Below are 24,899 nucleotides of genomic sequence, written 5' to 3'. Positions count from 1 at the left end.
AAGGCTGAGGGAGTGGAGTTGTTCAGCCTGGAGAACCTTATCTCGTCCATTCAATACATAACGGGGGTTTATAAGGAAGATGGAGAAAGACTTTTTACCAGGGCCTGTAGTGACAGGACAAGGGGCAATGGTTTTAAAATGAAAGAGAGTAGGTTTAGATTGGACATAACGAGGAATTTTTTTTACTATGAGGGTGGTGAGACAATGGAACAGGTTGCCCAGAGAAGTTGTGGATGCCTCATCACTGGAAAATTTTGAGGTCAGGTTGGATGGGACTTTGAACCACTTCATCTAGTGCAAGATATCCCCGCCAATGGCAGGGCAGGTAGGACTAGATGATCTTTATATGTCCCTTCCAACCCAAACCATTCTGTGATTCTCTGATTCTATGATTTTAATTCATGAAGGAAAAAAAAAACAAGCAAAAAAATCTGTGGTTCATCCACAGATTCAGATACTGAATTGTGCCTTACATCAAATCACCTCCAGTGGCTGACTCTAGCAACATCATAACCTGTGATCCAATATATTCTTCCCTAAAACTGAAGGTGTGGTTAGAGCTAGTTTCTCAAATTTGTCTAATTTGACTATGATTTTCAAAAATGGACTTACTATATATAGGACTAGTACTGGCTTTATGGTCTACAAAGCCTTACCGCTCCACCTGACACATTCAAATCAACATTTAGACACTGAAACTAAAATGAATCAGAGGATCTCCCGAAAGGCAAATGCAATGCACCAGAACCTTGAAGGCTGATGACAATCCCCTTTCTGATGTGATCATGTCAGAGATTAAATGACCTCGCACCCCCATAATTTTATCAAAACAGAAAAAAATAGCAATGTTTTCATTAACAAAATTTAGTAAATAAAGAAATCACAATTAATCTAGCAAATATATCAACTAAAAAAAGATTAAACACAAATCTTCCCTTGGGCCTCTTGTTCTTCCCTACAATTCCATTTTTTCTAGGACCAGAGGTGCTTCATGAATGCTGTGATCTCACACACCTCAGAACATGCAGTGAGCAAGTGCACTATGACATATGGCTGAACAGGCAGGACTTGCAAGCAGGGCGCAATATGCCTGCAGATATTGCTCTTCCAGAGTAGTACAGACACAGATGTTCCCAGAACAGACACAAATCAGAAACTTGATCTCAATTTAAAGATTCTTCCCAAACTCATATTAAAAACTCATTTCAGCACTCAGCAGGAAGTTAGCAACAGCACCACATGCCTGAAAAAGCAGCCAGATATATTTGAGATCAATTAGTCATTATACCATCAAGTAAGGGCTAAGGAATGAAATAAAATTAAAGTAGTGAGCAAAGTATTCTGGGCACTGGACTCATTAAACAGAATAGAGCCATACCCACCAGGCATTTCAGAATTCCAGTGTGTAAATAAGACAGATTCGCCATTAGCCCACTTGAACGTTCCCTTTTCTTCTACATCTGAAAGTCCAATCCAAAAGTATCTTTCTGTTCTCAGCCCAACCAGGCTAGTCAGATAGGCTTGTTCATATCTGTTTAAAAGAACACAACTGTTACATTAATATTGTTACATTTATTTTTAGAAGTTGTAAAAGGCTTGTTATTTTCTCAGAATTACCACTGTATCTTCTTGAAAGCATAGCTTGGATTAATTTACTTGAACACAGCACATAACAAAACATTACATAATACATATTTTGTAAGCTTTAGTACCAGAGTATTCTGCCTTCTCTTCGGATGTCCGGTAAAGAAAGTGACATAATCGTGGACTAAAATGAAATTGGTGGGAAAGAATAGCCCTGACATGACTTATGTGTTATACCACTGTATTTTTTGAGAGTTCCTAGTATCCTTCGATTTTAATGACTTCTTGTTTCAGGTAAATCCAAAACTGGAAAAGGAATCTCAGCATTATTGAAGAGATATACAAAAATAAAGGCTAAAGTAGTATGATACTAAATTATCAAAATAAGGAACAATGCAAATTAGATCCAATGATCATGCAAGAAAACTTAGGTTTGGGAAACAAACCTATGTAGAGGTAAAGCCTGTCAGTTCATTATGGTGTTTAAACAAACAGCTCTTAAGAAATCAAAGCAAATAAAAGAAGTCTCCCCTTAACAAGGTATAGTCTGAAGACCACATTAATGTTAAACCATTTGTATGACAGCTACAGTGCTACCTACATTTAGAGAGCTACCATTCATGACAGCTAGAGCTTTCACACTATAACATATCTATTTAGATTATATAGAAACAAGTAAGAAAGTGTAAAGCATCAAGTCAACTGCAAGCAAAATAAGCTTTGTTTCTTAACACTAACTTTCATTTTTCCCAATATTCCATATTTAATAATGTGCACTACCTGTTCAGAAATTTAACACACACTGTACCCTGGCTGAACTCTGATGGATTTTCAGATACCAAGCACTTCTATCATCATTTGGTTTCTTATTTAATTTTTTTAAAAGTAGCTCAATTCTGAGAAGACCAGATGGGTGAAAATTATATCCTCTCACTCATTTGAAGTACCTTTTTGAAAGGAATTCACAGCTGTATCTCTTCATTTAATAATCAAAATTGGATTCTGCATCCCTCACTCAAGTAAAACCCATCCTCAAGCCACTATATTAAGGAAATAGAAAACATAATTCTATTTTTTTCCTTGACATAACCATCTATATCAATACTGATTTCATACCCATCACCTACTTTTATTATAAACTAAATTCCTGGATTTGAATATAATGCAAAAACTGTGAGAAGTTCTGTATCTACAGATAGCTGTCCTCTAAAGCAAGATTTTTGTCCAGATCAGAGTGTTTATTTTGATATTCAGATGATGCTAGAAGTTAAATCCTTATGTGATCCCCTCATGCATGTAGTCTTTTACATACCTGTCTTCAATAGTTGCTAAAAAGGCCTGATGCCTTCCACAGGTTTGATTTGCTTGAGAAAAAGATACAAATGTATTTCCAATGAAGTAACAATAGAAACCGTGTCTTTTCCAACCCTGTCAAAATAAACATTAAGTGATCACGTGTGTTGCAGGAAAGGAAAAGGAAAAGGAAAAGGAAAAGGAAAAGGAAAAGGAAAAGGAAAAGGAAAAGGAAAAGGAAACCCAACAAAACCAAACTAATTTATCCCACTGTCACCTAACCATTAGACAAAGGAACAACCGAACTGAAAAAAGCCAGACCGGAAACAGGCAGGATCAAAGCTTTTTAAAATTTTGTTTCATACAACAATTTTTCACATATAATGAATTTTTAATCAGTGCATTCCACTTATAAAGGCATGAGAGACTTTGCTGTACACCTTTAGTGCTCAGTATAGGATTATAACTAGCACATAGACGTGCAATCATGAGAATGGTCTTGAGAAGCAAATTTCAGCTTGGCTTTTCAGAAAGGGAATGACACTTCAGACAAGTTTGTTTATTATTAACTAACATTAACACTCTCTTCTAATGTTTTGTCATTCAAATGCCATTAACTCAGGAATATGCTTACAGAGGGAGAGTTTGCTGTGACCAGCCCCAATTCAAACAAATTTTCTTCTGATGGTTTTCAATTTCTCACCTATGAGAGACTTTTTTTCTGCAACCATGCACTTAGTTCTCTAGGCAAGGATAACATCCATAAGCATTAGGATCCCTTTATCTTCTGCAACAGTTGAATACTTGTAAGGTTCCCAGGTACTCTTTCACAAATACTGGGAATAAACATCAAAGACTTCCTCTTCAGCTGTGTAAAGCAGACTTGGGGGGGGAAAGGCAATTTCTCCATGGAAGACAAAAACCCAGTAAGATTCCCTATGACATAACAAATTACAGTAGGCTTTTCGGAATTACTGAGTGTTTTGTTACCAGAAGGCGAGCATTACCAAATAAACAATAGATCTGCTGGCAGTTCAGAAGGAGCACAATGGATTCATTTTGTTCAGGCACTCCTACAAATTCTTCAAAGTAGAGAGCACTGCCAGAGACAACAGCAAAGCCTTTAGAATAGTATGTAGAGAAGCACACCCTTCCTGCTGTGAATAATTTTGAAGAAAATTGTAGGCAGAGCTGAAGAGCAACTGCTGGCACAGGCAAATTCCTTAGGACAGCTTGAATGCCAGTCAAGGAAAAATGGCCTGCTGCAGGGCCTACAGGTTTGAGTTTTGGTTTAAGTTCTGGGAAAAAAAGGGAGCATCAAGAGCCAAATGACAGTCAGAGCCTAGATTTATTCATATGTACCACCTATCCTGTCTGCCATAGAAATGAGAAGGCCAACTGTTCTGATGATGACAACACAGAACCCATTTCTCCTGTTTTAGCTGTCACCTAGGTGGCATTTTCTCCTCTTAATCATTCCTAGAAGGCTATTCAGATCAGCTTTTTCTTCACTTACTCTCTGGCAGCCCATGTCAATAGTTTCCTCTTCTGTAGGAGCTTCTGACATGGGTTTCCTTTTACAGATGTAGCCTATTTTCTTTTCACAAGAATGGTCTGCCCAAAATCCATCCTGAACATAAGAACAGAACATCACAGTCAAGTGGGATTTAGTCTTCAAAAAAGGCACTCTATGCTTTTAAGTATTCAATTATTTTTTGCAGCTTTAAAAGAAGCAAAACCTACATCTAAGTTCAGTACTTAATTCCAACCTCATTCCAACCTCACTTCTACTGGGGCTGATTCACCATTGACTTACACCTTCTTCAATTATTTAGCCTTCTGAAAAGTGAACCCTTGGAGGTGACAGTAGTACACCATCTCTACAACTACTGATTTAATAAGCATGCAGGAGGAAAGGGAGGTGTCATCTCTCCCCACAGAAATCCAGTTGCAACAGAAAAAAACCCAGAAGACTACATTCCTTAGTTAATACTTATATAAAACTTTGAAGATGCAAAAAGTTCCTTGTCAAAGTCAGAATTAACATTGTTACTCCTCATACTACAGATTCTCAGAAGAAACAATGACATTCAGTGGGAGCTGTACTGAAAGTAAGGAACGTCACATCATGTTCCCACTATATTTTACATACATTTTGGTTCAACAGATGAACTAAGGTATTGGGAGATGAGGAGAAACACCTGTGCAAAACACTTTCTCACCTGTGCCTTAAAGACTCCACTTTTGTAAAAGTAAAATCATAGCAGTTGGTGGCAACTTCTTTCCCCTCCCCCCCGCACCAAAATGTAAAATAATCATCATGGTAATACACAGTCCCTTGTGCCACAATATGCCAAGTTCTCAAGAGCCTAAACAAACCCCACTTCCAGCAAAAACTCCCAAAACTCAATACTACTGCCTACAACAATGAAGAACTCTAGGATGTTCAGCTCATGCTTGTGTCTTCTCTGTCCTATGCTGACCACAAGGTAAGTCTTTTGGTGGGTGTCTCATAATCTCCTACCATTTCTTTCTCAGCCTCGCTAGACTAGTAGGGACTTCAGATAACCACCCAAAACTCTGACTGTCACAGCCTGGAAATCAGCACAACTTTCACAACTTTTACAGTTCTTTAACACAGGAAAATTTACCCTGAAGCTTTGGCTCTCTAGTTACTGACTTTTGAACCAAGGGAAAACCTGGTCTGATGGCAAGCATCAAGCCCTTAAAATTTAGCCTTGAAAGAAACATTTACCAGTCTAACTTACTACTTGGTATAGAAAGAGTCTTCCCATCAAATAAATGGTGGAAAAACTAAAGCATAGCATATGTCAACAGTTGCCCTTTCAAAATGTTAAACTGGACCAATGGTAGCTTCTTTACATCATAGCAAATTTGTAACACATTGTTTTGCATCACTGTCCAAAAGGTACAGAGTCAAATTAAAATGAAAAGTAAAAACAATGTAATGAAGGAGGAGTTAAAATAAAACCACATCTACGACCACCAAATTCAATGAAAAATAGACAAAAATCATAACACAATGAACAAGCATGTTATAAATAGAAGTCCTTTTTGATGGCATTGTTGCATGCCTTACTTTAATTTCTAACTTTCCATTAGCAGGCTGAGAGCACCAATAGACCTAAATGGCCCCCACCATCTTCACTTGGGGCCTCCACCCACCTGCCTGCCCATGAGCCCTGGGGCTCCACTTCAGCTCAGACCTGGGCCTTCAATCCCTGTCCATGCTGTAACAGAAGTACTTGTCTCCAGTTGCACCAATGTCTCTACCTGGCTATGGGCCTTGTTGATCCAGACCCTGACCTTTGGACTGTCTTCTTGGCTTGATCTTGGACAGACCTTGTCACTCACTATGCACTTGCCCAGCAATGACCGGATTGTGTCTGACCCTGGTTACTCTCTCCAGACCTGATCCTGACTCAGCTACTTGGCTCGACCTTGGACCTGCCTCATCATCCCGAATGTGGGCTCTGGTCTGCCACCAGCTGCCTACCCCACCTGCCCTGCTCCCTTTCTGGGGACAGTGGGACCCGCTCTGACTGGACAGGCACTGTCCCTGCAAGCTGGTCTATTAGGCTTGGCTTGTGGCTTCTCACAATTTTAATTTAATTTTAAGATCCCTGCTGGCTTCCAGCTAACCTGTTCTTAACCACACAAAAAAAACCCCACCCTAGAGTAGCTCGTTCTGCTTTTTTACTAAATGAACAATTGGAAGAATTGATTGCAACCTCTGTAACAAGCTGTGTATACTTGAAGACTGTTGTTTTTTCAGATTTCTCTTTCACAAATCAAAACCCCCTTTATTTCTTCAGCCCAAAACTACATCATGCTTTCTGTATTGCTTTTGAGTGCTGATACAAACAAAAGGATGACAGCTTTTCTAAAGCACCAGAATGGAATAGCAGGCTGTTACTTTTATTTATAGCTACAGCCACAGATATATCTAACTGTCTACCGCTGTTGGAATTAAAAGGGCCTCTAGGGTTTAGATAAAAGTCTCACTTAATACATATTCAGTGCGGGAGGACTCCAAGATCCTTCTGTACTGACAGATACTGTGTTAGGTGAACGAAGAGAAGGCTTGGTCTACCAGAGGACGGAGTCTTCTGCTCCCTCCCTTCCTAAAGTCAAGACCCAGCAGCCTGCACTGGTATTTTCAGCTGGTTCTTGACCATAGTATTAAGCATGCCAGCCTGCCATCAGAAACTCTACTTCTGAGGAATGATCATGGGTCATCTGACTGCACTGAATGCTGCCACTTTTAGCATGGCACATAAGACATGACCAGTGAATTGAAATCTTAATGCTTTGAGACCCCGACCATTGAATTAATTTTATTTTAATACCCAACCATATGTTAGATCCTTTTTATAATCTTAGATCATCTTCTATCAACAGATCTGCCTAGACACAGACAAGCAATCATACGCCACTGCATGTATCTGTAACTATTCTTGCCTCTTTGTAACTGAACCGTTTGTGTGTTCCAGTGGTTCAGTCTGGGCAGACACTTCAGGACTTTATGACCATACAAAGTGACGGTGAGGATATAAATAGTAATGACTCCTATTTTTCCATCCATTTCCTTATCCAGTAGGTTTCAATGAATGACCACATGGAGGGGGGAAACATTAGGTAGACCAACAGTGGTTCTTTCAGGACTTGGCATTGCAGAGTGGCATGAATTTATTCTGGACCATGCTGTTCCTGCCCTCCACCAGAGGATACTGCTAGGGTTAGTTGCAATCTCTCCCTGCCTCTCCTTTCTCCTAAAGTCTTATGTAATTAACCAGATGTGCCTTTCCTCTAGTCTTGCAACAGAAGCTGAGGTAGCTGTCTCTTTCCTAGAGAAATGCAACAGGTGGTAGAATTCAAAGTATCACAAGAAGCAATTTGCTTAGGTTTGCAGAAAATTAGAAGCTAGTGGATCTCAGCTTCTATACACAAATAGAGATTTTTAACCTGAATCCAAGTTCCCCAAAATGCTATAACACTTGGCTTGGCCAGAAAATACCATCCAGATTCTCAGAGAGCCACAAAACAAATTCTTCCCCTTGTTGTTTTCTCTTGAAATTCTTGGTTTGAAGGTAGTCAAGTTGTTCTGATAAAAATCATGGCTTTACCAATGCATTTAAGCTGCCCTGTATGTTCCAACAGACTAAAAAAAGATTAAAAAAAAAAAATTGCATCAAGAAACTATGAATATCAAGAGCAATCTTAGCATTTTTTTTAAAGTACTAGGCAAATTATGAAATGCTTGTCAGCCTCTAACCTTCTCTAATACTTCCTGCACCAATACTTCCATGTACAATACCATAAAACCCCAAAGTTCACACCAACAGGTGAAGGTGGCTAAAAGGCACAGGATGGTAGATGAGACAAAATCTCAGCTATGTGTTCCTTGCACCACCCACATGCACCAAGACTAGCTACCTTGCAAACCTCCCATTCCCGAGCACGTTCTCCAGCCTTGACCATTATACAAGTCCTTGAAGCAACTGCTATTTACAACCTCAATTGACTGATCCTCATATTTGAGCATTCAGCTTCCTTCCACTGTCTGACCCTATATTTCTGTTAGACATAGCATCTACGACATCCTTAACCAGCACTGGCACAGCCACTGCACAGTCAAGGGAGCACAAAAATCTTCACACCCTTAAAAATCTGTCTGTTCAATTACCATGTGTACCATGGCCTGGTTGCCATGGATGAAGTATACATTTATGGTCTTCTCACCAGAGCGTGTCCACTAACACAATGGAGAGGAATTTTTAATAGGTTATAATCTTACTCATGCTTCTGACCAGTCCAAAATTCTTCACTAAAATAGAGATCAAATTCTAACCTTCTGGACACATCTGACTGTACATTAAGTTTCTTCTCCCTGCTCAGTTCATACAGCAATGAAACTATAGACATGAACTTTGGCCCAGCCAGAGAACACCTCCACAAACACACATAGCTCTGCTCAATTTGGGGAGATTAATATATACCTTTCCCTATACCCTGCACAGGCTTGCCTCTTCCATGGATACTACTGTGGTTTTGCTCTCCCAAGGATGCTGTTTTAGTTCTCTTCCTCATTCCTTTCTGGAACTGATGACGTGGTCCCTTTTTCTGCTAGTGCTGCACCTGCTAACTCCTCTATGTCCTCTACAGCTTCTTCCTGCCGCAGAGCTGGCTCAGCCTTCTTCCGCTGCACTCAATTTCTGAACTTGAGTGTTTGTGCACCAGAACGATGGAGGCACATGAACAAACTGCATGCATACATGCCACTGTTGTTGATGATTGCACCTAAGTAAAGCAAGTTAGAAAACTAGGTCTGCTGGGGCTTGAGTGCAGACTTTCCCTATGAGGCAAGCTCTGTATAGTGTTCAGGCCAACTGGGAAAAAATTTTTAGTTCTCCTTTTCAATTTATAAGTCCACTCACCAAAAGTACAACCCTCAAGTTTTAATTTTGCAAAATAATGAAATGCCTTTGGTATGGGTAAATACTTTTTTTCCTCCTGATAAAATAGGTAAACCCTGAAGGAGGTGGTAAGTTCAATATTTTTAATTATCAGAAAGATGAAAAATACCATTTTGCAACATCACACACAGACTGACTTTTATACCAGGTATTATCTCAGTTCCTGTATTACACCTGCATCATCGATCATTGCCATATTCCAAAAGGCAGCCTTTTCAAAGCAGCCTTTTAATTGTAGATATACAGTCACTCAGTAAAGGCTTCCACTAATGCCACTGCTAACTACTTTTCTCACAGCTTTTCATGTGCAGTGCAGATACAAACATAACATCTAATCCACCTAGATCTGAGACTGATAACTTTGCCTAGAAAAAGAAAACAAAAGCTTCTATTTTCTTCTAAAGATAGTATTTCTCTCTAACATCATTAAAAATTGCTAGTGCAATTTTTTAAGGTAGGTGTATATACCATACTTGGACAAAGCAGAAAAAATCCAAACATATCCAAAAGGTCTTTGTAGCTTCCTGAAGAAAAGCATTTACATGTTCATGTGGTTCACAGTGTAATTAAAAGCTTCTTCAAAAAAGCCCACATGTACAAACTGAAATCCAGAAATACAGATCTTGGGGAGCAGTTCCCTCCAAAGAAAGCCACCACTTGCCTGCTTCTCAGGCAAGACAATAAAAACAACTTTCTGGCAACCCTGAACAGGGGTCCTTCCTCAAAAAAGTAATACCTGTAAGACTCTAAAATAGGCTGCTTCAAACAGTAATATCCCCTACTTTTTTGCTCTGGCATAGAAAAAAGCCCAAATGATAAATGAAATTATAATTAAGTCAATAGCCACATGACTTTACCTTTCCCTTCATAACAACACAGTCCTCTTGCCTGTTGTTTGCATGAGTAGGTTCTCCACGAAGCCACTTGGCATACGTGACGGGTGTCCCATCGCTCCATTCAAAATACATCTGAACTTTGAGGTCATTCAACCCAATCCACAGCTCATCAGCTGGCTCTAAAACATACGATTAACAAGGTTGATAACAGTCCTTTTATATGATGTGAAGCCTTATCTTCACGGAACGGAAAATAATTTATTCTCAGGAAGTTTAAAAGGCAGTCAAAGGAAATTAAGGCTCCCTGTTTCATACAGACAGCAGACTGTTCTTCATATACCCACTCCAGTTATGAGGAAAGGCCACTCATTATAGTGGCAATACGAGTGTTTAACTTTGTATAAAACAGCAAAAATACTCTCTTTGTTGAATTATGTTACAACACAGCAGGTTCATTCCTTTTTTCCAGTTCACAACTCTTGTAACGAGATGAATAAACACTTAAATAAAATGTTACCTCCCCTTTGCCTCCTACCTTTAGTATAGTGAAGAAAGAAGTGCCTTCTTTTCTAATGCTCAGACACCCAGTGTTGACTTTTACAGCTGACAACTAGAGTACCTGCAAGTTTTCCTATTACAGGTGTTCCTATATTTTATTTCATTTCAGAGCAAAATGAAATTCATGTAGTTGTTGGAATTTTCAGTTTACAGTTAATGGAGTTAACTGCTGGTTTTTGGCTGGAACGAAAGTGCAGGCCTGATCAAGGATGTTACTTTATGGTAGCTGTTTCTTAGAGGTTTATTTGCCTGTGCTTAAAATTCTCCACTCTATTGCTACTATAATGTTCATACCTAGTTTTGTTCTGAATAGACTATTTGAATAAGGAGGATTAAAATTTGGGCATTTATAATCAGTCTGAACTCCATCACCATCAAAGAGTATTCCTCTCTAGAACTGATTTTATGACTTTTTCAGTGCAATTGGCATTTCTTTAATTATTATTTAATTATTTATTTATAGTCTGTCATTCAGCCTATGCTCAAGGCAGCAGGTTTTCCTTTTTTTTACAGCACCATGGCTCAGATCACACTGACCAACTACATGCACAGTCCTTTCCTTAGATAGCAGTCTTTCCAAGCAGAGTATGAACTACTTGCTTGCTAGAACTTACTCATGAGTATTTTTCATGAATGATAGGGAGACTACTTTACTTTTTAACATTTTTCCACCACTTATGACCTTGCATTTCTGCAACCCATCTACAGCACTCAGAGGTTTCTCCTGTTCAGTTTGTTGTCATAGTTTTTGCCTTCTTCCATAAGTCTTCCTCTAACATCCCATATCCAGACTGACCACAGACAACCTGATAATGAAGTCACCCAGGAAATTAAAAATGGGATTGTGAGCCCACCGGGAAAAGACATCAGCTGCAGGAGTGGGTCTCTCAATGGAACTATAATTGTTTCTTCTCTGTTGCTGCTGTCACTAGACACAGAAGTGACTGTAAAAGAGTTAAAAGTCATTGCCATCAAGGCAATCCTTTCTGATTAACACATTTCCCACAACTTAAAACTCTTGTGACATTTTTCCCATCTGCTAGTTACAGGAACATGGAGGCTTCCCATTTTGACCAACCAAGCTGCTACAAAAGTCACCCTCCCAGCCTATCAGTTTAATGGAGTCAACTCTTTCTCCTTTCTCTTTCCCTCCCTTGTGTCTCCCATCTTTATTATACCTAAGTATGATCAGCCCTCATAGGTCATCTATACTGTCCTTACCATCCCTCCCCCAAAAAGAAGGGCTCAGATTCACAGGAAGTCAGGCTCCATTTTCATCAACATCACATCTCAGTACCCTCCTTTAAGCTCTCCTCTGCAACCAAAATTGTAACCTGTTCCAATTCCACTGCCCATCATGCTCTCATTCCCTCCTTAGCTACCTCCATCCATGCTCTCTAATTTCCTTTTTGTTTAGTTATTTGTTAAATTTTTTCTGACTGTGTTTACTGAGCACCTAGCATAGCAAATGCCTCATCCATGGCCAGACCTCCTACTGTGGTGGGGTCACACCATGGTAATATGAACAGCATTCTTTAACAAAATTATTACATCAAAGTCATCTAAATAAGCCATGCAAACATTTCTGGTTCTGTGGACCTTCCTCCTACATAATATTTTCTCCTCTGAAAAAGAAATGCTGTCTTAGAGTATTGCACTCATCTCTAAAGCTGGGTGACTAAATACCAAGGGGTTTTTTCCCCAGCCACTTGTAAATAAGCTGTTTCCCACTCTCTCAGACATGCACTGGCCCACTTTTGTGCTATATCACATGCTGGACTTTTGTGTAAATACCCAGAATGCACTTCTTTATTCTTCTTCACGTTCCTCTCTAAAGTTCTCTTTGTGGGTGGTGCCAACAAAAGCTCAGCTACTATGACAAAATTCATTTTATTGTACCCCTTCTTCCTTTGTTTTATCACGGGACTGTGAATTGTTTGGCACAAAGATAGATATTTGTTCTTTCTGTACAGCACTTATTGCAGCAGAGTTCTGATGCAGACAAGATTTTCTAGGCACTGCAATACATGGTGTTCTCATCTCAGTGGTGAACAAGGGTGATCTGATACTGTCATAAACTCCCTTAAAAGACTTCTTTACTTGTTCCAGTTTTAATCCTCTGAAAAGAATGCTTTCAAAATAGCCTGTTGCAGTCAGTGTGCCATATGTGAGAAGCCTGGTTTCCTTCAGGACTATTTGCCTTTCAGAAACATTCACTTCTACAAAAACAGTGCAGCGTAGTCAGTTCAGGAAAGGTCTCTGGAGAATGCATTAAACTATGAAATAGTCTACTTTGAAGGAGTAAGGTGAAAATACAGAAAAAATCCTTTAAAGCCTAATTTCTTTCAAATGTCCTAATGTCTCGTCAAGAGGTCCTACCTTTCCTAATAATGTCCTTTGAAAAAGAGTAAATGTTTCATATTGTTCATGAAAGAACAACAAATCACTCTTTCAGGAATGTAAGGACAAGTACAAGTTGCCATGGAGTTGGCTAGGATACAAAACTAAAGCTATTTTATGATTGCCACACCAAGATTGCTGTTACACTGCAGCTCAAAGCAGCTTACTGCACTTTCAGTGAAGGATAAACTAACTCACACTTACCTGGCACTAAAAGCACGCACAGGATCAGTTACTGCAAAGAAGCATACATAGGTGTGCACATGCTCATCCCGACAAAAAGCAGTAACTGATCCTACATGCAAAATCAAGTTCACATAAAGCAATAGCAACCACAAAATTGGCTCAGCATCAGCATGGTTGCATCTCCCCTAATGAACACACAGCATCTGTAGCTTAACTTGCCTTGCAACAACTTGAATGTGTGCTCAGAAACCAAGCACCTAAGTACCATGTTTAATTTGGGGCACATCTGAATGCACATAATGGGACAAACAGCTTCCTTTTTCAAAAGAAACCCAAGCAGCATGACTTGAAAAATAAGGACATGACAGTGCTGGTAGTAGGACCCAGATCTTCCCAAACTGTCTTTGACCAACAGACTTTGCTTCCCCTCATCCATCTTTGCAGACCAATAGAAAAAATCCTTCCAGCTTCTGAAAAGGTTGAAAATTGTTTTAATCTGTATAAAAGGAGGTAGAAGCAGACCCTAAGAAATAGAGTTTGGGGTTGATGCAATTCACAACATTGACCACAGCTTTTCTGTGACAGTAGAGTTTGGGGTTTGTGTTCTTATTGTGTTTCTTTTCTTCCAAAGATTTTTTAAATTTAAAATTTATCTCCTTCTGCACCCTGTGATCAGGAAAATTATTTTTTTTAAACAGTCTCCTCCTTTTTCTAATAGGTAAGACATACTCAAAACTCTTTATTTTCTTAGTATACATATATATAATTTATTGTAAAAAAATACTCACGGTACCCAAGCTGAGAAATAACAAAGCTGTACTCTTCAACATTATGGATGCTCGCCAGATCCCCATCCTCTTTCCTGCAAGATGTTAGAGCATCTTTCCATATTTTGGGGTCCCTGTGAATTATGTAGCAGTGACCAGCATATGACATCCATTGATCAGGACATCTAATAGGCACATTAGTCTCTGAAAAGAAAAATTACCATGAAGGGTTTCAGAATTCTATTCTTAACTAAAGACCGAAAAGCTCATAAGGAAAGATTTTACACACAAATTAATTATATCTTTTCTTCATGAAGAACAGCACAGCTGAAAAATATGTACAGGGATAATAATCTGCATGCATGATTAAAAGTTGAAACTTTCAGATTTTTAAACACTACTACAGTTGCAAACAAGTGCTTGAATCTTGTGAAAAGACAGAATTAAAAATTACCATAAAACACAGTTTTTAGTTTTATATGCATGCATACATACATACTAAAAGGTAAGGTTTGCAGAGCCGTGCTTTATCATTTTTCTGCACTCATGTCAGCATTGCTCTTTCTCCTCCACGCTGTATAGCTATATGTTAAGAACCTGGGCTTACAAAACATATTTATGAGGGTAATTTTTTTCCACAAACCTTAAGCATTTTACGGATTAGCCCCATTTGCTAGACTAGCAAAGGAGAAACAACTGGTTCTACAGGATCACAAGAGAACCTGAATAAGAATACTGCTTTTAGGAATCCTTTTTAAAAGCTTCATTGAGAAAACTATACTATCAAAGTAAATGATTTATGCTTAAAAGTCGCTTTTAAAAGTTCAACAGAAAAACCAGAGTACTCCCAACAACCACATTGCTGTTCAGCAAACAATTCAGCCTTGATAGGAGTGCCACCTGAACATACAATAAACAGAATACTGCTGTTGCAGAAACAAATTATGATTCTTGCTGCAGTTTATTTATAATCAGCAGATGGGTTTAGCAAACACCAATACATAGAGTAGAACAAGGACAGCAGTTCTGCAGAAATTCTGTTGGCAAAAAAATTTGTGTATGTCAGGGAAGGAGAAGCAATGTGTTTGTGTATAACAGTGGGGTATATTCTGTAGAAATATTTAAGTAGGCATCCAAAGTAATGACCAGTCAGGTCCACATTGCAAGCACATATCCTGTTTCAACTGGAATATACTGATGATTAGTAGATACTTGGTGTCACAAAGCAGATTTCTAGCACAGCTACAAACAGTGTCTGCTGCAGTTTGCAAACCTGCCTCAAAAAAGTGCTAGCATGTTCTCACAAAGTTTAAGTAAAACTGAACTTTGTCAGCCCATGAGAAGGGGCTCAGTGCTTGCTCAGAGCCCTGTCAGTCCTGCCACAGGAGAGGAAGAACTGGAATAGTGAGTGGGGGAACCCTGGAAAAACAAACTCTATGGATGTAGTGGTGTTGAGAGAAATAAGAGAGGACAGAGGTGGCAAATGCTGTTAAGGTTTTAACATCTGTTAAGGTAAAAGAGGTTAGTCTGTTGCTTCAGACAGCTGCCCAATTTGTCCTATGTCTGGTCTCAGCTCTGAACGTATGCATTTTACAGTGCTTTGTGTGAGAGACTGAAAGAGTTAATGACTCAAAAATTGTGGTGGGGCAAGTTCACAGGAGGGGGAGGGCGTGCTGGAGGGTGCCCAGGTCCCTGTTCTGATAAGCTGTTCTGATACAAAGATCAAACAATGGCCACATCTGCAAGGAAGGAGAAGTTACTCCTCAAACTACCCCAAAGCCTAAAGGCTCACAAACTGCTTATTAGCCTAATAAGTTCGAGTGCCTGCCCAAAGGAGGGGCAAGGATGTCCTTTTATCAAAAAGGACACAAACTGAAGCCCCAGGTGTGCAAGCCCACCAGAACTGGACCCCTCGTCTGACTGAACCAATGCTGGACCCAGGACCAGTGAAATCTTTCTCTCTTCCTTTTTCTCTCTCTGTCTTCTTCTCTCTTTCTTTTTCCTTTTCCACAATCCCTACACCTCATCCGTTCCAAGATATAAAGCGTTGACCAAGTCTGAGACTAAGAGTGGATCCAGCCACACCTGGGCCCTTCTCTGATGAGGAGTCTAGAAAGAAAGGGGCTCTGCTCTGAGCCTCATGACTTGACGGGAGGGATCTCCTTATTCCCTGAATTGATGTATATGGTTACCCTGGGTTACACAGTTTACAGAAATAGTCTTATGCCAATTCCTGTTGTAAGAAACCCTGCCACCTACTACCACGCCTCCAAGGGAATTTTGAATTAAACATGACTCCCTAGTCTGTCCAGTCTGGGTCATGACACTTTGCTATAACAGTCAGAGAACAGCTTTGAAAAAAAATCTAGGCATATATCCACCTCCAACACACTTAGTGCACCCTTCTGCTAACTGTAAACACTGAATAGAACAGACATCAGCAGTTCAGACATAGCTACAAAGACAGTCACAAAAGTATTTATTCCCGAGTGAGTCCATGAGAGTCTCTTTTTCCAACCAAAGGAGACTGAGACTATTACTGTAAACACTAAAACAGCTATGGCAAGGTGGGAGAATCTTTTGTTTGTAAATCCAGTAACAGCAGGGAAATTGTTGCAGGCTGCAAAACAAGAAAAGCAGCTGACAGTCTAGTTTCTTTGGTGTATGTCTTATTGAATGACTTAGCTGGGGATTTCTCAGTAAGAGAAAGTCTTCAGTTCTTCATTTCCAGTACTCAGCAAAAATGAAGTCTGTGCTTCCCTATTCTTTCTTTAAAGACAATACATGAGAACACAAAGCCATACAATCTATTTTTTCATCCTAATGGAAACAAGTACTACTCCCTGAACTTCATTTGACTTAAGCAAAAGAAGCAATGCAAATTACAAGTAAGATGTAACAAAGAAAATCATATTGATGTGTAAAAAATGTTATCCCAAATGTCTAGCTGATTAATTTACTGTGGTATAGATCAAGATACAGAAATGAAGTATGCAAGCATAGAATGATTAATTTGCAAATAGAGAGCAAATACTTTTGTAAACTGTAAGCTTGGCTTCCTGAAGTCTGAAGATCTCATAGTGATTGCCTTGGGCGTCTAAAAGGGTGAAAGCACTAGCTGAAATTTGTCTTGTAATTCAGGGATTCAAATTTCTACCTCTCACACCCATCTTCTGTGGTGTGATAAGAGAGACCTCACACAGCAGTAACAACAGTGATGCTAAGAGCATTTATTTCCTCTAATTGAATGTTTCATGAAACATTTAGAAACAATACTTTAAGGTCACTATGCCCTGTTGGATTGGAATGAAATCTATTTTGGAAGTCACTTGGTGGAGGTAGACAGACAGACAGCCTTTCCTTCGACAATTAAGTTAAAAAATAAGCAAGTTTTGCAGGTGAAAGTAACAGGTTCCTATTAATCCACCTTGCTGTATTACAGGGCAAATGCTTTGAAGCCCAAAGAGTATGCATTACTCAGATGTATACAATGATGTGGCCCCCTGCTGGAAAAAAACACTTCTGCTACAAAAAAAATGTACAGCTGTTGGCTTTGTGAAAATCTTCATCTGCAACAAAAATAAATATTGTGTGACGATTTTTCTCTACTTTGTTTTGGACACAAGCATGATTATATTCTGTTGTAAAGTGTTCTTCTGTCACACAGTCCTTGCATACTGCCTTGTTAGACTTAATTGTAACTTCTAAGGTTAAAATTTCAAAGGATTGCCTCTGTGTTTAATGTTAAATGCACAACTAAGTGTATGTATGAATTTGTGATTAATTTATTTCTTGACTCAGGAGCCCTAGTCAGGAAAACATCATCTGCCATGAGTTTTCCTTTACATCATTAGAAGCTGAGGGCACTTAACACCTTGCATGATTGCATGCTTATTCCTTTTATGACTTCCCCCCATGGGACATTTTGGAAAATATTTTATGAGGAGAATCACTGCCAATTTCTGGTTAATCTGTCACCATGTTTACTCAGCAATTTCTGTACAATTGAAAACTTTTGTCTCATTTCTGTTCTTCCTCCAAATTACTAGGAAAATGGGAGGCTGGAGGGGGGAGGGGGGAGAATCAAAAGCCTAATGCATAAGAAAGAAATGGCCATTAGACCCCCCAAAACTGGATTTAAATCTAAATAAGACAGCAGCCAGTATTGAATTGATAGTATATTTATAGGCATCAGTGTTTAAGAACTGACGTATAAAACCTGAAAAGCTGAGCAGTAGCCAATTGAACAATCTAAGACAACCTATATAAATTAGCTATGTGGTTATCAGCAGTACACAAATCCTTACAAATCTTTACATCTTAATTTAGGAAATAATTAAAATATGCACTGAAGTCCTTCTCAGCTAAGGCAACAAATATGCTTGATTTCAATACTGAAGTATTAATTTAATTAATTTAAGTATAAAATATTGATTTCAATATTTAATTAACCAGACACTAGCTCATTCTTGTGGGTTTTTTTTCTCTTAGCAATAAAGCCAAACAATTAGGCAGAAGTCTCTGTCCTAAGTAGTTTTGACTGGACTGGTTATATATTGGCAAAAGCAGGAAAAACATTCAAAAACATGTTTTTTAAGCCAAATGTCAAACACTGAGTTTCCAAAATATCTGGTTTGCCAATAATGCATATTAATAAATTGAGTGGAAATCCATTAATGGTTTAGCTTTCTGCTTCTAAAACCTATACAAAATCATGTCAGTGGATTTAGGAGATACCTGTATGTCCTGGAAAGAGAAAGAAACTTGGAAAGAACAGAAAGTAGGAGTAAGGAAACAAAGGAATAAGTTACAAGGTTTTTATAGTACACAGAGAGACAATAACAAGGAAACAAGTCTAAATAAAGGTATGAAAACTTATCCCTGTTTTGTCTTTCCTATATATTAGGCAAGTGCCAGAATTACATTTCTTCTGAAAAAGTGTCTGTATATATATATAATTAAAATAATTCTATTAAAAAGTAAAATATTTGTAATATATCTCTATATATATATTTATTCATAAACATATATATATAAATTATTTAACCCTCTCAAAAGAATTTTCAAAAATTCCTCTAGTCCACTACCAACCTGCACTGGCAAACTTTCTTTCTTACTTTCATAAGTAGTAAAAATGACAGCAAGAAGAAATAGATTAGTTTCAGTGAGTACATGGGGCTTTAGATAATTACATCTTTTTTTAAAAAACATTAAATTATTTCTCTTTTTATTTTACGAAAAAAATCTGATAGTTCTGCTTGGTTTTGGAAAAGAGAACTCCACCATTTCTGCAATTTAGAACTCAATGCTACTGAAGAAAGATTACTACAGAGGAATTAGGGAGGCCAGAACAAAAAGGAAGTATACACTGTTCACTTTTACAGGGAATCTTGGTCAAGCCACAGTCTGCAGAGACCTTTGTGTGGTTTTACCATGTGCAATAACAAATACCTATTAGAATTACAGATAAAAAACACTGGTCATTACTAATTTGTTGAGGGCTTATTACCAAACCTACCTGTAGGAATAATGAAAGATTCTAAAGTAGCATTTCCTCGTTTACAAATATAGCCAAGTTTCTGATCACATTCCCGATTCTCCCACTTAGCACCTTTGCCAGGATTTAATGCTGCACAGATTTTTCCAGGTTCTGGAGAAGGGTGTCCTTTACAAAAAACCAAAACAAAACTCAACAACAACAAAGTATAAACACATCACGATTACCCTCCCAATTACTCTCACATTCTAATCTGCTCCATGCTTTAATTATAAAATACATTAACATATAGACAATTGTGATACTCCACAGTCGTTTAGACTGAACAGGGAAGTTCATTCCCTTAAGAGATATTTTTTCACAGCAACCACGAGTTGAGATATTTATCCAGTTCACAATTTAACAGCCTCTTCACAGGTTCAAAGTCTTATGGAAAGTATTACAGTGCATCTATTTATTTTGTTTGAGTTCTTTCCCTTTCTAAGTGAAAAATGTCTAAACTCCAGAGCAAAATCTTTAGGTGAAAAAACTGTTCAGTAAGCTAGTCAAATTCTGTACTAAGTATAACAGTAAAGGCAGAAAAATAATAAGTAATTATTTTGCTAAGATGAACTTCTTGTCCACCTATCTAAACAATACAACAGTTGCAGGACATTTGGATGTTTTCAGCTTAAGATTAGCATTAGTACTGACAGAAACATCTAGAAGAAAAGTAGAACCTGTAGAAGAGAACAAATTTCTGCAATAAACAGGATGAACTTTTCAAGATCTGGGCTAATGTGATTAAACTTCACATCGATTTTCTTTCATTTCTGAACACATGCCACTATACTACATAACAAGCAAGTGTCAACACTGCTCAGCAATAAACACAGCAAAACTATATTTTTAGTATGCAAGATTTTTCACTGAAAATTTTCTTATAACATTACAATTTCATTACCTTAGCTTACAGTTAGTCTTATATTTGAGGTCATGTTATATCTTCTTCCCATAGGAGAAAAAGATATGCTTACTTCAAAAATACAAATTTAAATTGTTTTAATGCACAAAAATGTTCAGCTGTTAGGCATCTGGGAATTAGCTCTCCCAAATGCCTAACTAGCATAATTCTGGTTTATATGTTGATAACTTAGTTCCCATGGTTTTTTGTTGTTTATTTAGGGCTAGTGAGATGGAAGAATATGAAGCTTCCACAAATTCTTTTAAAAAATACGAGTGGAAGAACAGACAGCTCTTGAACATCCAGGGTAATGGGAATAAGGTAGAGGTAGGCTGACTAAAGGAAAGTCATGAAAGAGCTAGCACAAATATAAAATATATTGTATGGATTTAAGAGTATTATCTTTGAATGAAATTAAGGAAAATAAGGAGTTAAAGATAAATGGAGCCCATTTTGGTTACACCAAACCCCATCTAATTCTTTACAGGACAACTGAGAGTTGTCTGTATTTTTAACAGTCATGAACAGCTCCCCTTGCTGCTTTGGCTCTATGTCACAATCAGTTTTCCCCCACTCTTCATTACATGCAGATCCTCATCAGTACACTTGGATGACAGACCTATAAATACCTTCACAGCAACTTGCAGTTCAGCCCATCTGTTTGCCTTGTGCGCTCACTCCATTGGAGAGCTATTTATTCAATAAAGTAGTTCAATTCACTCTTCAAAGGTTACCTACTCAAGAATTTTGTCCACCTAAAATGTACTTTTGGCCTTATCTACACAAGGAAGCCACCAGGTGATACAAGGGAGCATGCATTTATAGTTACTGCAGATGAAATACATGTGACATGCACAATGAAGATAAAGAAAGAGTATTTACACTGCATAACTTCAGACATCTACTTTAGTCTCCAAAGGCTTCCTGAATAGCTAGTGCAAGGGTACAAGGGTCCTGCAAAAAGACACCTTAATATAGACACTCTGAGTGGTAAACCAGAAAAGCATCTCTTCTTCACCATGTGTACAGATGGCATAGAGACTAGCTTTTTAATAATGGCACCAGAGTTCAACATTGCAACTACAGGTGTGAAGTAGCTGAGTTTGCTTCAAAGTAGACTAGCCTAACAGGTTCAGTCTGATACATGTTACTTCCATGGGTAGGTTCATCTCAAATGAAAATGAAAATCTAATCTCTAAGTAAATAAACAAAACAAATTGGAAAGGAAAATAATTTTTTAAAAAAACAAAAAACAAAAAACAAACCCAAAACCCAGACCATACACTGAGCAGCCTAATCTCACAAATGAAGACGTAGCATCAGATTTATTCTGTATTCATATAGAAATAAAGTAAATTAAGAAGATATACATATGAACTGTAAATAGATTAATTTTAAAACTTTCCTCTGGATTTTGAGGCTACCGTTTCCATTGTGAATAATAAATTAACGCCAGTGTGTATCCCTAGCATAAGGGCCACTACTCACAGGGTTTATAGCTACAGTCAGAATCTTTCAACACCAAAACAAGGTCAATAATTGCAGGAGAACAGAGTACTAGAAAAGAAATACGTTACACAATGACAAAATTTTTTTGCCCTTTAAACTGAGCAGCAACATATTTAACCTTACCTGGAACCCAGTTTAAGTATCGAAAAGGAGCACCACCAACCCATTGCCATCCACTGTTGAAATTCAAACTGTTAAGACCAAACCAGAGAGCAGAACTCAGTCTGCCAGTCAAACCTAGGTAACAGAGACAGAGAGATACTGAAAGTGCACAGCAAGAGCAAACACTTTCTCAAAACATGACAGCTGAATTCTAGCTAAACTGTCTGCTTCTCCTTTTTCCCAGTACAAATTTTAACAACTTTTAACCTTTTAATTAAGGTGGCTATGCTAAACCTGCAAAACATGTCATCTTACATGGGTCACTTCAGTTTTAGTTTTCACATTTTTAGGTGTGGATAATTTTATGACAATAGAAAACAAACACTTCTGCATGCTCTTGGTAAACCAATAATCATAAATATTAAACAAATGATTTTTTCCAGAATTATAAAATATTAAATTGATAAAGTTGCACAAAAGTTCACAAAACCAAAAATCAGTATTCTAAAATGAAATGTGAATAGTTTCCTATTGTGGATTTTCTCTTCCAATAAAATTAACAAGTGTGAGTTTCAAATTTACAAAATACTGTAAAGCAAAAAATCTGTTCACATTTTATCAAAGTACACTAAAATGCCATCATTCGAAACATCGTCTTTTTAACAGCACATCTTGTACATTTTTCAGACTCATCTGATTTCACTTCTTTTAGCCTATGATAAGTCAGGCTTCCAAAACCAGTTCCAACTTATTGCTCTAGTTCTGAAAAGCACCTAGAAATATCATGCTTATGTATGGCCCTGCTGAATTCTCTAGCATTATTTATAGCCATTATTAATCAATTGTCTATCTCTGCATTTCAGAGAAGACTTGGAAGCCCAGCTAGATGGCTGCTGATTTTTTTTAATTAAATGTATTTCTGCATAGCTCACAGAAAATCATTGCGCTATATATTTTATTCATTTCTGCTTCTACCAATGGCATCATGCCAGTATGTAATTTTGCTCTATGTATTTTAGTTGTCTTTGACACCATGATTATGGGCAGCACTTGAAACATGGCAAGGCTAAAAGATGGGGTAGTTAAGCACTGGAAAGGACTGGAATGTCATACCAGAGCCTGATTTGGCACCAACACATTAATGTGTTCCAGTACTACTTCAATACAAACAAGTTGTGGTTAAAACAATCAAGAACTGAGCATGACAGGAAATCCTGGTAGTGCCAGGGTAGCTGCAGAATGAAAAACTGATTTTCACATACATTTGGCAGCCATATCTACTAGTTTGCAATTAAAACACAGCTACTAATAACTCACTTCTATATGTTAGTGCCAGATTGGTCCCTTGAGCACTAATTTCAACAATAATTTCACCACACTCAGTAAAAAAAAAAAAAAGACCTATGTCTCGACCAAATCTTTAAATTGAAAACAAAAGTTTGGACAGAACAGACTGTTCATAGCGTTAAAAATACATTTATCATTCCTCTAAATTGGAGAAATATGGATTTGATGGATGGACTATTAGATGGATAAGGAATTGGCTGAATGTCTGCATCCAAAGAGTTACAGTCAACAGCTCAATATCCAAGTGGAAACCAAAAAGAAGTGGTATTCCTCTAAGGTCTGCATTGGGACCAATACTGTTAAATGTCTTCACCAATGACATAGACAGTGGGAATGAGTGCACCCTCAGCAAGTTTGCAGATGACACCAAGCTGAGTGCTGTGGTTGATTCGCTTGAGGGAGAGGATGGCATCCAGAGGGCCCTTGACAGGCTCGAGGAGTAGGCCCATGTGAACCTCACAAAGTTCAGCAAGACCAAGCGCAAGGCCCTGCACCTAGGTCGGGGCAATCCCCAATATCAATACAGACTGGGAGGTGAACGGATTGAGAGCAGCCTTGTGGAAAAGGACTTGGGGGTACTGGTGGATGAAAAGCTGGACATGACCTGACAATGTGTGCTTGCAGCCCAGAAAGCCAACTGTATCCTGGGCTGCATCAAAAGAAGCGTGACCAGCAGGTCAAGGGAGGTGATTCTGCCCCTCTACTCTGCTCTGGTGAGACGCCCCCCTGGAGTACTGGATCCAGTTCTCAGGTCCCCAGTACAAGACAGACATGGACCTGTTAGAGCAGGTCCAGAGGAGGGCATGGAAATTCATCAGAGAGCTGCAACACCCCTCCTATGAAGAATGGCTGAGAGAGCTGGGGTTGTTCAGCCTGGAGAAGAGAAGGCTCTGGGGAGACCTTATCACAGCCTTTCAATATTTAAAGGGCACTTATAAGAAAGATGGAGAGAGACTTTTTACAAGGGCCTGTAGGGACAGGACAAGGTGCAACAGTTTTAAAATGAAAGAGCGTAGATTTAGGTCGGACATAATGAAGAAATTTTTTACAATGGGGGTGGTGAGACACTGGAACAGGTTGCCCAGAGAGGTTGTGGATGCTCCATCCCTGGAAGTGTTCAAGGTCAGGTTGGATGGGGCTTTGAGCAACCTGATCTAGTCCAATATGTCCCTGCCCATGGCAGGGAGGGTGGACTAGATGACCTTTAAGTATCCCTTCCAACCCAAACCATTCTCTAATTCTCTGATTCTGTGAACTTACATAGTACAACATATAGCTTATGGCATAGAATAGTTTATCTTCCAACTGATGTAACATACTCAAAATATTTTCTAATCTATTTAATAGATGAATTAGTGGACTATTTCATGTGTGTACACA

At 38.4% G+C, this 24,899-nt stretch overlaps 1 protein-coding gene across 1 annotated transcript in view; it reads right to left on the bottom strand.

Annotated features, from left to right (window-relative positions):
* MRC1 (mannose receptor C-type 1) overlaps positions 1-24,899 on the bottom strand; it is a 62,205-nt gene that overhangs the window by 25,813 nt on the left and 11,493 nt on the right. The window contains exons 5-11 of the mRNA XM_049798705.1: positions 22,194-22,307; positions 19,640-19,786; positions 14,143-14,325; positions 10,232-10,389; positions 4,394-4,507; positions 2,897-3,012; positions 1,383-1,531 (exon numbers count right to left, since the gene is read on the bottom strand). Coding sequence (XP_049654662.1) covers positions 1,383-1,531; positions 2,897-3,012; positions 4,394-4,507; positions 10,232-10,389; positions 14,143-14,325; positions 19,640-19,786; positions 22,194-22,307 — 981 coding nt within the window. The remainder of the gene's footprint in view (positions 1-1,382; positions 1,532-2,896; positions 3,013-4,393; positions 4,508-10,231; positions 10,390-14,142; positions 14,326-19,639; positions 19,787-22,193; positions 22,308-24,899) is intronic.

Source organism: Accipiter gentilis, chromosome 4 (genome assembly GCF_929443795.1).
Source record: "Accipiter gentilis chromosome 4, bAccGen1.1, whole genome shotgun sequence".
NCBI classification, from domain to species: domain Eukaryota; kingdom Metazoa; phylum Chordata; class Aves; order Accipitriformes; family Accipitridae; genus Astur; species Astur gentilis.
The sequence above is the reverse complement of the archived record's forward strand: the minus strand, read 5'-3'. Positions and strand labels throughout refer to the sequence as shown.